This window comes from Oncorhynchus nerka, linkage group LG5, assembly GCF_034236695.1.
Source record: "Oncorhynchus nerka isolate Pitt River linkage group LG5, Oner_Uvic_2.0, whole genome shotgun sequence".
Lineage (NCBI taxonomy): Eukaryota > Metazoa > Chordata > Actinopteri > Salmoniformes > Salmonidae > Oncorhynchus > Oncorhynchus nerka.
This window is the reverse complement of record NC_088400.1, coordinates 31,703,873-31,718,946: the sequence shown is the minus strand read 5'-3', so window position 1 is coordinate 31,718,946 and position 15,074 is coordinate 31,703,873. Positions and strand designations below refer to the sequence as shown.

The window sequence follows — 15,074 nt, the reverse complement described above, 5'->3', positions numbered from 1 at the left end:
AGTACTGTTAATACTTCTCTAGCCTATCTATCTATTGGTAACACGGTTGACGTGTTATATACGACACGCTCAGTTTTCCACCCCAAAAGAACTGTTAATACTTCTCTAGCCTATCTATCTATTGGTAACACGGTTGACGTGTTATATACGACACGCTCAGTTTTCCACCCCAAAAGTACTGTTAATACTTCTCTAGCCTATCTATCTATTGGTAACACGGTTGACGTGTTATATACGACACGCTCAGTTTTCCACCCCAAAAGAACTGTTAATACTTCTCTAGCCTATCTATCTATTGGTAACACGGTTGACGTGTTATACACGACACGCTCAGTTTACCACCACAAAAAAACTGAAAATCGCCTGAAGGAGTAGAACCAGCTCACCTGCTTTTACATTATGTTTTGATTATTAGATGTTTGTTCCTTTTGAATAAAAAAAAGGAACAATTTCACCATGTTAAAATGAGAGTTCAATTCACGTGACAGGGTTGACATTAAAATAAGGGACATATGTAAATGAATGACACAAAATACATAGTAATCTTCAGAAATGACTCTGTCAAACCAACAAAATAGCTTGGAAAAATGTTGGGATTAAGTGGGTTAAAATCGACCAAGAAGTCACAGAGGCACTGAGCTACAATATGCTGCATTTTTGCACTTCAGCAAGTCTTTATATATATTAAAAATCAGATGTATAAATTCTCCATGTTGTCTATGTTAAAGGGCACTACATTTAATATAACAGGCTTTAAAATTCAATATTGGTGCCCAATTTCTACTTAAAATATCAAAAGGCACTCTTCGCAGAATATCACTCCTATGGTGTTTTTTAAATATAATAACGTATTGGATGTCATAACTAAATGAGGGAGTCAACCCATCTCATCCCTTTCTATGAGAACAGGTGCAATGAGAACAACACAGGTCTCCAGATGCCTGCTCCTCTCCTGGCACAGACGGTGGAGGTCCAGAGGGAGGAGTACGGGCCGGTCGAAGTCGAGAGCGTCCTAACCGTGGGACCGGCCAACCGTAGGATGACCGTGGAGTGTGTCGCCTTCAACCTGGCCGGAGTTGGCAAAGACACCTTCGCCATGGAAGTTTCCGGTAAGAGTCAAAGCACAGTCATCCATGGCTATCCTCACGGTTACTGTCTAATCCTTAGTTCACACTCCTTGTTTCTGTGTCATCATAGTCAAGTACATGAACTGTACATGAACTGTCCTTTCATTTGTTGATTCAGATTCACATAATCTGTTACTTTAGCTACAGCTATTCATCCTCAGTTCCACATAAACTCATTCCAAAACCATTATACATAGAACATTCCGAGTGTCATCTACACTCTCCCTCCTGACTCTCCGTCTGCTCTCTAATTGGATAGATAAAGTGTTCACCTCCACCCTATCGGGAGCAGCTGGTGTTCTGGCCTTCCTCATCCTGCTACTCATCATCCTGCTCTACAAGTACAAGCAGGTAGGACACACAACAGCCTCTGCCATATACAAAATACACTGAGAGATCAGTATGCAATCTCGTCTAAAATAAACCTTGGTAACAAATGGATATATCTATGAATAGAGTATTCACAAATATCTCTAGTTTCAAATCATTGTTTCCTTTTAGCTTTTCAAATGATTGACTAATGAACATTTCCTTCCCTTTGCAGAAACCGAGATATGAGATCCGGTGGAAGATCATCCAGGCCAGTGATGGAAACAACTACACCTTTATCGACCCAAGTCAGCTGCCATACAATGAAAAGTGGGAGTTTCCCAGGGACAAGCTCAAGCTAGGTTTGTGACCTTTTCTTAAACAGGATACTGCAGTGGTTTGGTACTTTGGAGTTAGATATTCCACTCTTGTGTAATACATTGTATCTTGATTTGAAAAGGTAGTTCTTGCTGGTTGGCGAATGCATGGAATCTCAACTAAATGTACAACTATAAATTGTATTTACTTACGAAAATAAAGTATATTGACTTACAGTTACATTTGTAAGTGATGTGTTGGCTATGTGACCTGCAGGGAAGATCCTAGGAGCCGGGGCCTTTGGGAAGGTGGTGGAGGCCACGGCTTATGGTCTGGGGGAGGACGACAACGCGATACGAGTGGCTGTCAAGATGCTCAAAGGTCAGAATCCATTGAAAAGAGAACACTTTTTAATCCAGGAGTAGAATTGATTAAAGCTGCTAAAATGTCTGTGATCTGAGTGGTACAGGGTAATTTCTCTCTCTCTGCAGCCAGGGCCCACTCAGATGAGAGAGAGGCTCTGATGTCAGAACTGAAGATCCTGAGTCACCTGGGACAGCACAAGAACATCGTCAACCTGCTGGGAGCCTGCACTCAGGCAGGTGAGAACGGAGCACTCTCCTTAAAATGCATGGAAAATACAAACTTTTTAAAAATCAAATCAACCACAATTTTTAGCTAAAAAAATACAGTATATTTGGAAGCTTAAAATCTCTCAATTTCTATAAAATAATATCCATTAATCTTCTCTAAGGACCCGTACTGGTGATCACCGAGTACTGTAGTCATGGAGACCTTCTGAACTTCCTGCGACACAAGCAGGAGACCTTCCTGAACACTGTCATGAACATGCCAGAGGTACCAGAAGAGACCAGCGACTACAAGAACGTCTGTAAGGAGAAACAGTTCATCAGAAGGTATAGATCATATTGGCATGCACCAAGCTCATGAAAAAGCAGGTGGACTCTCAGTAACCTTTATTCAACATACAGCAGCAGCCTGGTGACGTAACCACTTTGTCTGATTAGCCTCCTCCCGAACCTCCCCCTCCCCCTCTGATCCCTTCCTCCCCTCCCCTCTCCCAGTGACAGTGGGATCTCCAGTGTGTCTTCTGACAGCTACCTGGAGATGAGGCCTGGTCCCCAGCCCGTCAACTCCTCTCTGGGTAAACAATCTGTCCTTCTACCTTCTCATTTATCAAGCACCAGTCAATGCACAAGTTTTCCATTGTGTTGTTCTTTGACTAAGTTAGACATTTGGGTGGACATCGATATATTCTATTCTATTTTATTCTATTCTATTCTATCAGACTCTCTGTGTGAGGAGGGAGGGCCAGACTCGTGGCCGTTGGACATGGATGACCTGCTGAGGTTCTCCTATCAGGTGGCTCAAGGTCTGGACTTCCTGGCAGCCAAGAACGTGAGTTACATCAACACACAGTTTCAAAACAAAGCTTTCGAAACAAGGCTTGTGTAACTAGGCATATTTCACAGTTTGAGATTATGTTTGGTGATAATTGGTCACACTATATATTTTTTTAAATATCATCTGACAGGTAGAGATTACCCACGGGGCACAAACTGGTTAAATCAAAATTGTTTCAACATAATTTGTCAACATATTGTGATGTGGAATCTACGTGGAAAATGCTTTGGATTTGTTGTTTTGAGTGTAACATGTTAACCACAGGATTATGTCAACCCATTTTCAACATAGACAAACCATGTATACATGTTTTATTTATGTGTACCTCCCGCTGGGGGAAATTGATCTATCTACAGCTATACATTCGATCTTTAACAAAGCTCAGCCCTGCTTAGCTTTGATATTTGTTACTGACTATTATCAATGTGCTGTTGTGAAAATGATTGTTGAGAGATCTCCACTTAATACATTTACTGTTGCTATCGAAGTAATTCAAAGGGTAGGTTTTACAGAGCAAATTAAATGTAATCATATTTTATCAATAATATATCATCAATGAGGCTATTTAGGCCTATGTAACATTTGGGAAGTCATCAACGGCTATTGGTTCAATTCAACTCAGGATTCAACTAAAAATAGACCAAGGGTTTGAAGCTTTGCTTGTCTTCAAATGGAATCTACAAGTTAATAATAAATATGTTAGATTTATGTCTCCATCTAAAGCAAAAATAAAAGTTAAAGAATAGGATTCAATCTAATCAAACTGTATTTAAAGTATATTTAAAATTTGATTTGATTTAGTCCTATTCTTTCACTTGGATGTTTGAGATGGAGACCGAATCCAACATATCAATTATTAATTTGTAGACAAACGAATAAGACTAAGCCAGTGGCTCAGATGGAACCATCCAGGCAGTAGATATAGTACATCTCCTTTAAATGTTGAAATTTGGTTGCATTGTCAACCAAAATCAAGTCAATATTACTTTTGCAAGACAGCCATAACATTAGGCTATTTACTATCTTACAAACTGATGTAACAGTATTTATTCAACCTTAAAATGGGTTACACATTCATGGTCACATGTTCTTTCCCATAGGGGTCACGCGGGCATGTGCCCCTTCAGATTTTTCCCATTGATATTTTTTAAATAAATAATATATACATATATTTTTTTTTACATAGAGTTAAGCATAATGATTATGGCTCTAGATTACATGAAAAAGCTGTTTCAGGTATTGAAAAATGTGACATTCTCCAACTTATGGACAGGGGGCCTAGCCCCCCTCCAGACAACCGCCCTCGCCATCAAATCAAATCAAAATCTAATTTCATTTGTCACATGCTTCGTAAACAACAGGTGTAGACTAACAGTGAAATGTTTACTTACAGGTCCTTCCCAGCAATGCAGAGAGAAAAAATTGAAATAATAGAAAAATAATAACATGAGTAAAAAATCCACAATAAGTAACTATTGGCAATACACAAAGGGTACCAGTACCGAGTCGATGTGCAGGGATACACGGTAATTGAGGTAGATACAGTGGGGAGAACAAGTATTTGATACACTGCCGATTTTGCAGGTTTTCCTACTTACAAAGCATGTAGAGGTCTGTAATTCTTATCGTAGGTACACTTCAACTGTGAGAGACGGAATCTAAAACAAAAATCCAGAAAATCACATTGTATGATTTTTAAGTAATTAATTTGCATTTTATTGCATGACATAAGTATTTGATCACCTACCAACCAATAAGAATTCCGGCTCTCACAGACCTGTTAGTTTTTCTTTAAGAAGCCCTCCTGTTCTCCACTCATTACCTGTATTAACTGCACCTGTGAACTCATTACCTGTATAAAAGACACCTGTCCACACACTCAATCAAACAGACTCCAACCTCTCCACAATGGCCAAGAATAGAGAGCTGTGTAATGACATCAGGGATAAAATTGTAGACCTGCACAAGGCTGGGGTGGACTACAGGACAATAGGCAAGCAGCTTGGTGGAAAGGCAACGACTGTTGGCGCAATTATTAGAAAATGGAAGAAGTTCAAGATGACGGTCAATCACCCTCGGTCTGGGGCTCCATGCAATATCTCACCTCGTGGGGCATCAATGATCATGAGGAAGGTGAGGGATCAGCCCAGAACTACACAGCAGGACCTGGTCAATGACCTGAAGAGAGCTGGGACCACAGTCTCAAGGAAAACCATTAGTAACACACTACGCCGTCATGGATTAAAATCCTGCAGCGCACGCAAGGTCCCCCTGCTCAAGCCAGCGCATGTCCAGGCTTGTCTGAAGTTTGCCAATGACCATCTGGATGATCCAGAGGAGGAATGGGAGAAGGTCATGTGGTCTGATGAGACAAAAATAGAGCTTTTTGGTCTAAACTCCACTCACCGTGTTTGGAGGAAAAAGAAGGATGAGTACAACCCCAAGAACACCATCCCAATCGTGAAGCATGTAGGTGGAAACATCATTCTTTGGGCATGCTTTTCTGCAAAGGGGACAGGACGACTGCACCGTATTGAGGCGAGGATGGATGCGAGATCGCGAGATCTTGGCCAACAACCTCCTTCCCTCAGAAAGAGCATTGAAGATGGGCCGTGGCGGGGTCTTCCAGCATGACAACGACCCGAAACACACAGCCAGGGCAACTAAGGAGTGGCTCCGTAAGAAGCATCTCAAGGTCCTAGCCAGTCTCCACACCTGAACCCAATAGAAAATCTTTGGAGGGAGCTGAACGTCCGTATTGCCCAGCGACAGCCCCGAAACCTGAAGGATCTGGAGAAGGTCTGTATGGAGGAGTGGGCCAAAATCCCTGCTGCAGTGTGTGCAAACCTGGTCAAGAACTACAGGAAATGTATTATCTCTGTAATTGCAAACAAAGGTTTCTGTACCAAATATTAAGTTCTGCTTTTCTGATTAATCAAATACTTATGTCATGCAATAAAATGCAAATTAATTACTTAAAAATCATACAATTAGATTTTCTGTATTTTTGTTTTAGTTTCCATCTCTCACAGATCAAGTGTACCTATGATAACAATTACAGACCTCTACATGCTTTGTAAGTAGGAAAACCTGCAAAATCGGCAGTGTTTCAAATACTTGTTCTCCCCACTGTACAGTGGGGCAAAAAAGTATTTAGTCAGCCACCAATTGTGCAAGTTCTCCCACTTAAAAAGATGAGAGAGGCCTGTAATTTTCATCATAGGTACACTTCAACTATGACAGACAAAATTAGAAAAATAATCCAGAAAATCACATTGTAGGATTTTGAATGAATGTATTTGCAAATTATGGTGGAAAAAAAGGTCAATAACAAAAGTTTATCTCAATACTTTGTTATATACCCTTTGTTGGCAATGACAGAGGTCAAACGTTTTCTGTAAGTCTTCACAAGGTTTTCACACACTGTTGCTGGTATTTTGGCCCATTCCTCCATGCAGATCTCCTCTAGAGCAGTGATGTTTTGGGGCTGTTGCTGGGCAACACAGACTTTCAACTCCCTCCAAAGATTTTCTATGGGGTTGAGATCTGGAGACTAGCTAGGCCACTCCAGGACCATGAAACGCTTCTTACGAAGCCACTCCTTCGTTGCCCGGGCGGTGTGTTTGGGATCATTGTCATGCTGAAAGACCCAGCCACGTTTCATCTTCAATGCCCTTGCTGATGAAAGGAGGTTTTCACTCAAAATCTCACGATACATGGCCCCATTCATTATTTCCTTTACACGGATCAGTCGTCCTGGTCTCTTTGCAGAAAAATAGCCCCAAAGCATGATGTTTCCACCCCCATGCTTCAAAGTAGGTATGGTGTTCTTTGGATGCAACTCAACAGTCTTTGTCCTCCAAACACGACGAGTTGAGTTTTTACCAAAAAGTTATATTTTGGTTTCATCTGACCATATGACATTCTCCCAATCTTCTTCTGGATCATCCAAATGCTCTCTAGCAAAGTTCAGATGGGCCTGGACATGTACTGGCTTAAGCAGGGGGACACGTCTGGCACTGCAGGATTTGAGTCCCTAGCGGCCTAGTGTGTTACTGATGGTAGGCTTTGTTACTTTGGTCCCAGCTCTCTGCAGGTCATTCACTAGGTCCCCCCGGGTGGTACTGGGATTTTTGCTCACCGTTCTTGTGATCATTTTGACCCTACGGGGTGAGATCTTGCGTGGAGCCCCAGATCGAGAGAGATTATCAGTAGTCTTGTATGTCTTCCATTTCCTAATAATTGCTCCCACAGTTGATTTCTTCAAACCAAGCTGCTTACCTATTGCAGATTCAGTCTTCCCAGCCTGGTGCAGGTCTACAATTTTGTTTCTGGTGTCCTTTGACAGCTCTTTGGTTTTGGCCATAGTGAAGTTTGGAGTGTGACTGTTTGAGGTTGTGGACAGGTGTCTTTTATACTGATAACAAGTTCAAACAGGTGAAATGAATACAGGTAACGAGTGGAGGACAGAGGTGCCTCTTAAAGAAGAAGTTACAGGTCTGTGAGAGCCAGAAATCTTGCTTGTTTGTAGGTGACCAAATACTTATTTTCCACCATAATTTGCAAATAAATTCATTAAAAATCCTACAATGTGATTTTCTGGATTTTTTTCCCTCGTTTTGTCTGTCATAGTTGAAGTGTACCTATGATGAAAATTACAGGCCTCTCCCATCTTTTTAAGTTGGAGAACTTGCACAATTGGTGGCTGACTAAATACGTTTTTGCCCCACTGTACATACAGGTAGGGGTAAAGGGATTAGACAACAGGATAGAAAATAAACAGTAGCAGCAGAGTATGTGATGAGTCAAAAGAGTTAGTTCAAAAAGGGCCAATTCAAATAGTCCATCCTGATGTACTTTGTGCCCCCTCAGATTTTTGGGGTGCATGACGCCCCTGGTTTACTGCAACAATAGATGTCTACTTATGTAATCATTGAAACTGTACATGTTCATGGTCTCAGATCAGTGGAAATCTTGGCATTATTCACTTGTACCATGTACTTTAATGTAATCTCAACTGCAATCCAGGTTATTTTGTTGTGCTATTAGATGAAGCACAGTGATAACCGTTGGACTAGTAACTGGAAGGTTGCAAGTTCAGACCCCCGAGCTGACAAGGTACAAATCTGTCGTTCTGCCCCTGAACAGGCAGTTAACCCACTGTTCCTAGGCCGTCATTGAAAATAAGAATTTGTTCTTAACTGACTTGCCTGGTTAAATAAAGGTAAAATTAAATTAAAATAAATAACCCATTAAGTTGTTGTATAAATACACAAAATATCAAATAAAATTTGATTTGCCACATGCGCCGAATACACCAAGTGTAGACTTTACCGTGAAATGCTTACTTAACCAACAGTGCAGTTCAAGACGAAGAAAATATTTACCAAGTAGGTTAAAGTAAAAAGTCATTATAAAAAGTAACACAATAAGAATAACAATAACAAGGCTATATACAGGGGGCACCGGTACTGAGAGAGTGTGCAGGGGTACAGGGTAGTTGAGGTAATCTGATTTTTATGAATCGTTCAGCAGTCTAATGGCTTGGGGGTAGAAGCTGTTGAGGAGCTTTTTGGTCAGCTTGCCGTGCGGAAGCAGAGAGTCTATAACTTGGGTGACATGAGTCTCTGACAATTGTATGGGCTTTCCTCTGACATCACCTATTATTTATGACCTAGATGGCAGGAAGCTTGGCCCCAGTGATGTACAGGACCGTTCGCACTACCCTCTGTAGCGCCTTACGGTCAGATGCCGAGCAGTTGCCAAACCAGGCAGTGATGCAACCGGTCAGGATGCTCTCAATGGTGTAGCTGTAGAACCTTAAGTACACTTCCTGGTAATCCGTCTGACCCACTGGCTTTGTGAATGTTGACCTGTTTCAAGGTTTTGTTCACATCGGTTTCCGAGAGCGTTATCACACAGTCATCCAGAACAGCTAGTGCTCTCGTGCATGCTTCAATGTTGCTTGCCTCGATGCGAGCATAAAAGGCATTTAGCTCATCTGGTAGGCTCGCATCACTAGGCAACTCGCCTCTGGGTTTCTCTTTGTAGTCCGTAATAGTTTCTCAAGCCTTGCCACATCCGAAGAGCGTCAGAGCCGGTGTAGTAGGATTCAATCTTAATCCTGTATTGACACTTTGCTTGTTTGATGGTTCGTCTGAGGGCATAGCGGGATTTATTCTAAGCATTCGGATTAGTCTCCCGCTCCTTGAAAGCGGCAGCTCTAGCCTTTAGCTCGATGCGGATGTTGCCTGTAATCCATGGCTTCTGGTTGGGATATGTTCGTACAGTCACTGTGGGATGACATCATCTATGCACTTATTGATGAAGCTGATGGCTGATGTGGTGTATTCCTCAATGCCATTGGATGAATCCCAGAACATATTCCAGTCTGTGCTAGCAAAACAGTCTTATAGTGTAGCATCCGCATCATCTGACCACTTCCATATTGAGCGAGTCACTGGTACTTCCTGCTTTAGTTTTTGCTTGTAAGCAGGAATCAGGAGGATAGAATTGTGGTCAGATTTGCCAAGTGGAGGGCGGGGGAGAGCTTTGTATGCATCTCTGTGTGTATCTGACTGTATTCCCAATTGAACGTTAGTGTGGTTTAAATGGTTGAAAGCGCAGTGATAATACATTTAGGTCAAAACTAAACCAAAAATCTGAAATAGATTTTCCATTGGAATTGGGTTGTCCTTTTAGATCAGGGGTCTTCAACCCTTTCTTGCCCAGGGACCCCCTCCCAGGCAACCCAGCGACCCAGGGACTCCCATTATACGTTACCAGGCAAATGTGACCCCCGTCACTTTTTTGTATTTTTTATTTATTTATTATTTAGGGGTCATATGTTAGCAAAAAAACATATAATTCACATGTCAGGTGAATTATAATGGCAAGGAGATGTGATCAACATTTTAAAATGAAAAGATTTGGTAGATAGTTTTTCATTATGTTGACCTCCCCACATTATAACAAGAAGACTCTAACAGCCTATTAGCTAGCAAGGTAACGCCAAACACATTTCCACTAAGAACAGTTATTTAGCTGGTTAAACAAAGGTTAGCCATAGTGTTGGCAAAAATGAATGTCCAAGTCAAGAAAGCTTACCAGCAGCCAGCGGTACTTGCCTCACTGGTAGCCTATTGACTGGTAGCCTATTGACTGGTAGCCTATTGACTGGTAACCTATTGACTGGTAGCTTATTAGCAGGTGCTTTTTCAAGGCATATGTGAGATACTCCAGTGAGTGTGATCAGCTCCAGTGAGTGTAAATTGCTCAATATTAGGAGTTGAGAAACAAAGTCGACATCATTATAGATAATATATTCTCTTCTTTTCTACTGTAGGTATGTAATTCAAAATGTGTTTTGTCTGTTGTTGCTCGCGCTATTTATCAAAACATTGAAAATAAAAATATATTTTTTCAACTTTTTAATTTAAACAAATATTTTTGCAGTACCTTTGCTTTGGCCATGGACCCCTGGTCCAATACCCCTGTTTTAAATTGTGGAAAGTGTAGTGATAACACATTGGGAATTCATCTAACTGTTGGCTGTCTGTTTGAGTGGGTGAAAATATGTTGGAATCTCATTGATCAACATATCTAGCAAGTATTACCCAATTCCCCACGTTGTAATGATGTGGTGTGCCCAGTGGATACAGATGAGAGCTCTTTGTGAGGTTGTGGTAAGCCACTATAAGTGATTCTCTCTCTGTCTGTCTCTTTCTCTCAGTGTATTCACCGGGATGTTGCAGCCAGGAACGTCCTCCTGACAGACCGCCGTGTGGCTAAGATCTGTGACTTCGGCCTGGCACGTGACATCATGAATGACTCCAACTATGTGGTGAAGGGCAATGTGAGCGAACAACAACAACCTCAAATGAACAACCACCTCAATAACAACATTTTCTGTGTCAGTAACAACTATTTCACGTGTTTAGTAAGGGCCCGGGCCTGGGTTTCTACTACACTATATGGAATTGTTTTAAGATGGTCATACCAAGAATCATTTAGATATTTGAATTTAGAATTTTAGTCAGTATATAAAAAATAAATAATAATAAATATTTACCAAAATGATGAAACATTGAATTTGGCCTTACTGATATTATCCCATAGAAACACATTGAATAATTTATTCATACATAAAAAAAACAGATAGTAAAAAATTAATCAAAGGAAGTTTGTTTGGAAGTGTCCCATATCTGAGAAATATAAGAAAGATCAGGAAACTTTTATAGTTTTGTTTTACCATATTTAGCCCCTTTATTAGGCACTAAACTACTTTCATATACAGTATACTGTATACCTTTGTTTCCTGGTTAAATAAAGGTTAAATAAATAAAAATACTTCCATTCATTTTATAAACTTCCGGGGGACCTTCAGACGAGTCTTGTGATGCTTGTGGGGGGTCGTAGTACCGAGACGAGTCTTGTGATGCTTGTGGGGGGTCGTAGTACCGAGATGAGTCTTGTGATGCTTGTGGGAGGTCGTAGTACCGAGACGAGTCTTGTGATGCTTGTGGGGGGTCGTAGTACCGAGACGAGTCTCGTGATGCTTGTGGGTGGTCGTAGTACCGAGACGAGTCTTGTGATGCTTGTGGGTGGTCGTAGTACCGAGACGAGTCTTGTGATGCTTGTGGGGGGTCGTAGTACCGAGACGAGTCTTGTGATGCTTGTGGGTGTCCTAGAGCGTTTGTGAGAGTCTCACTTTTCGATGGTGGGTATTGAGCCCAAACTGTTCAGACACTACAGACAGAAGTTGGTAGATCAGCGGTGCCGACTTCAGACGAGTCCCGTGGTGCTTGTGGGGGGTCGTAGTACCGAGACGAGTCCCGTGGCGCTTGTGGGGGGTCGTAGTACCGAGACGAGTCCCGTGGCGCTTGTGGGGGGTCGTAGTACCGAGACGAGTCCCGTGGCGCTTGTGGGGGGTCGTAGTACCGAGACGAGTCCCGTGGCGTTTGTGGGGGGTCGTAGTACCGAGACGAGTCCCGTGGCGCTTGTGGGGGGTCGTAGTACCGAGACGAGTCCCGTGGCGCTTGTGGGGGGTCGTAGTACCGAGACGAGTCCCGTGGCGCATGTGGGGGGTCGTAGTACCGAGACGAGTCCCGTGGCGTTTGTGGGGGGTCGTAGTACCGAGACGAGTCCCGTGGTGCTTGTGGGTTTTTAGAGCAAAACTGAGAACACCATCGTGTTTGTGAGAGTCTCAACTTTCTAAACCAAACTGAACCGTTCTCCTGGTCTGACAAACACCACTGTAGCTCTGCCACATTCCACCTCAGATGCGGAAGGCCGACATGGGCGTATGTGGTGGACTGAGTCTATGCAAAACAGATATACAGATATATCAAGCTTAAACAGACATTTTAATGGGGAATTTTGTATTAAGCTAATTGAAGTACACGTCGCGCTGACTTCGACTCTAGGGGGAAAAGGTCAAGACACTCCATATCTCTGTTGCCTGCAGTCATGGCAATTGTAGTTTGCTTTTGAGGTTGCGTTGCGTATTAAATATAACCTGTTAAATATACACATTTGAATATGTATTTCCTCACACTATGTGTCTGTAGGCGCGTCTGCCAGTGAAGTGGATGGCTCCAGAGAGTATTTTTGATTGTCTCTACACTGTCCAGAGTGACGTCTGGTCCTATGGGATCCTGCTATGGGAGATCTTCTCTCTAGGTGAGCTGGCATAAACATGCATATCTAAACACAGTGGGATTTGACATCTCATTGGTGAAGTCATTCAGTCGTTCTTCTTAAATTGATTGTGTTTTGTTTCATTTCTGTAGGAAAGAGCCCCTACCCCAGTATCCTGGTGGACACCAAATTCTACAAGATGATAGAGTCTGGTTATCAAATGTCCCGGCCAGACTTTGCCCCTCCAGAGATGTAAGTTACACATTAAGGGCTTTTAGGTGTCAATAACCTTGTCCCCATGCTAAAATGAGGCGGAAGTTTTTAAGATTTAAAGCACCATATTTTCCCCCACTGAGTAAGCCTAGCTTCATTGAGATACAGATGCATATTACAATATCCTTTTATATTTTTCTGGAATACTTAACAAAGACCCCCTATATTCCAATCATACTCCCTTTTCAGCATTTATGATAAAAATAAATATATTTATTGTGCCTTTTATTAATGCATTAAGCATGGCCGATTCCAGATTACTTCCTCTGAGCCCCAAGTTACAAAGCTCCCCTCAAACATCAAACACACCACAGAAACAAAAAATAAATAGTGTATTTTTCCCCCTGAGGCTCTGCACATCTGTGAGTGTCAATTTTCCGTGGTTGTCACACTACCCAGAACATTTGTGTTGTGAGGCCAGAGACAGAGTTACAACCTAGTCATCAGGGACCCTTTGTGTGGGGGTAAGTTAGTCCTCGATCAGGCATGGTACTGTGTGGTGGTGAGGTAGTCCTTGATCAACCATGGTTCTGTGTGGGGGTGAGTTAGTCCTCTGTCAGGCATGGTTCTGCGTGTTAGCCACATGATCAGCAGGCTGGAGTCCGGAACAGTGTCATTTCACAGCCCAGACAGGGAGAAGACTGGTGGGACTGTGGTGGCGTTTATGAGGGGTGCCTCTCTGTGCGTCACAATCAACCATGCTTATCATTGTAGTGTCTAGATACATAGAACACTTTTTGACCAAACTTTGGGATTGTAAGAAGTACAAAGCAGAAGTATGGCAGGTGAAAAGTACACCTTACAGTAGCAACAGTCATCAAAATTGTTAAAAGGTTTTAAAAACAATTATAGGAAATGAAACAGTTGGACAATGGATGAAGATACTTCATACCTTTAGAATGTTTAAAGGCACGGGATAATTTAAAGGCACGGGATCATTTAAAGGCAGGGATCATTTAAAGGCACGGGATCATTTAAAGGCACGGGATAATTTAAAGGCACAGGATAATTTAAAGGCACGGGATCATTTAAAGGCACAGGATCATTTAAAGGCACAGGATCATTTAAAGGCACGGGATCATTTAAAGGCACGGGATCATTTAAAGGCACGGGATAATAGGCGTGTGTGTCTTCTCTAAATAAACAATTGAAATAGGGCTGCAATGCAGCACATTAAAGCAGAGCCTTTACATGTTTGTGTTTCATAATCATCACAGTTAAAACAGGAGAGCAATATCTATCTGGTAAAGTTCACAAAACATAGATTTACAGTATAAAACAAACAGTTGGATGGTCACACTATTGATTCAGGAGGACAGTTACCACAGCCGTCGCCAAGAAAACAAGAGTGTGTGCCGCCATTTCAGCACCACCAGCTGGCTGGACAGAGCCTCTCCAGCCGTCTATAGCGGACCAGCATTCAAATCTAATCAAATTGTATTACAGTGAAATGCTTACTTACAAGCCCTTAACCAACAATGCAGTTTTAAGAAAATACCTAAATAAATGTGCGGGGGCAACGGTGCTGAGGTAATGAGGTAATGTGTACATGTAGGTAGAGTTATTAAAGTGACTATGCATAGATAATAACAGAGAGTAGCAGCAGCGGAGAAGGGGGGTAAATGCAAATAGTCTGGGTAGCCATTTCATTAGATGTTCAGGAGTCTTATGGCTTGGGGATAGAAGCTGTTTAGAAGCCTCTTGGACCTAGACTTGGAGATCTGGTACCGCTTGCCGTGTGGTAGCAGAGGGAACAGTCTATGACTAGGGTGGCTGGAGTCTTTGACAATTTTTAGGGCCTTCCTCTGACACCACCTGGTATAGAAATCCTGGATGACAGGAAGCTTGGCCCCGGTGATGTACTGGGCAGTATGCACTACCCTCTGTATAATGCCTTGCGGTCAGAGGCCGAGCAGTTGCCATACCAGGCAGTGATGCAACCTGTCAGGATGCTCTCGATGGTGCAGCTGTTAAACCTTTTGA

General features: G+C 42.2%; 1 protein-coding gene across 3 annotated transcripts in view; it reads left to right on the top strand.

The window, feature by feature from the left end:
• Positions 1-15,074, top strand: part of LOC115129329 (macrophage colony-stimulating factor 1 receptor 1-like) — a 30,066-nt gene that overhangs the window by 8,990 nt on the left and 6,002 nt on the right. For all 3 annotated transcript variants that reach the window (XM_029659564.2, XM_029659565.2, XM_029659563.2), the window contains exons 10-20: positions 910-1,109; positions 1,387-1,478; positions 1,672-1,798; positions 2,031-2,135; positions 2,246-2,356; positions 2,509-2,671; positions 2,840-2,919; positions 3,064-3,173; positions 10,912-11,034; positions 12,749-12,860; positions 12,971-13,070. In XM_029659564.2, the coding sequence (XP_029515424.1) occupies positions 910-1,109; positions 1,387-1,478; positions 1,672-1,798; positions 2,031-2,135; positions 2,246-2,356; positions 2,509-2,671; positions 2,840-2,919; positions 3,064-3,173; positions 10,912-11,034; positions 12,749-12,860; positions 12,971-13,070 (1,323 nt within the window). The remainder of the gene's footprint in view (positions 1-909; positions 1,110-1,386; positions 1,479-1,671; positions 1,799-2,030; positions 2,136-2,245; positions 2,357-2,508; positions 2,672-2,839; positions 2,920-3,063; positions 3,174-10,911; positions 11,035-12,748; positions 12,861-12,970; positions 13,071-15,074) is intronic.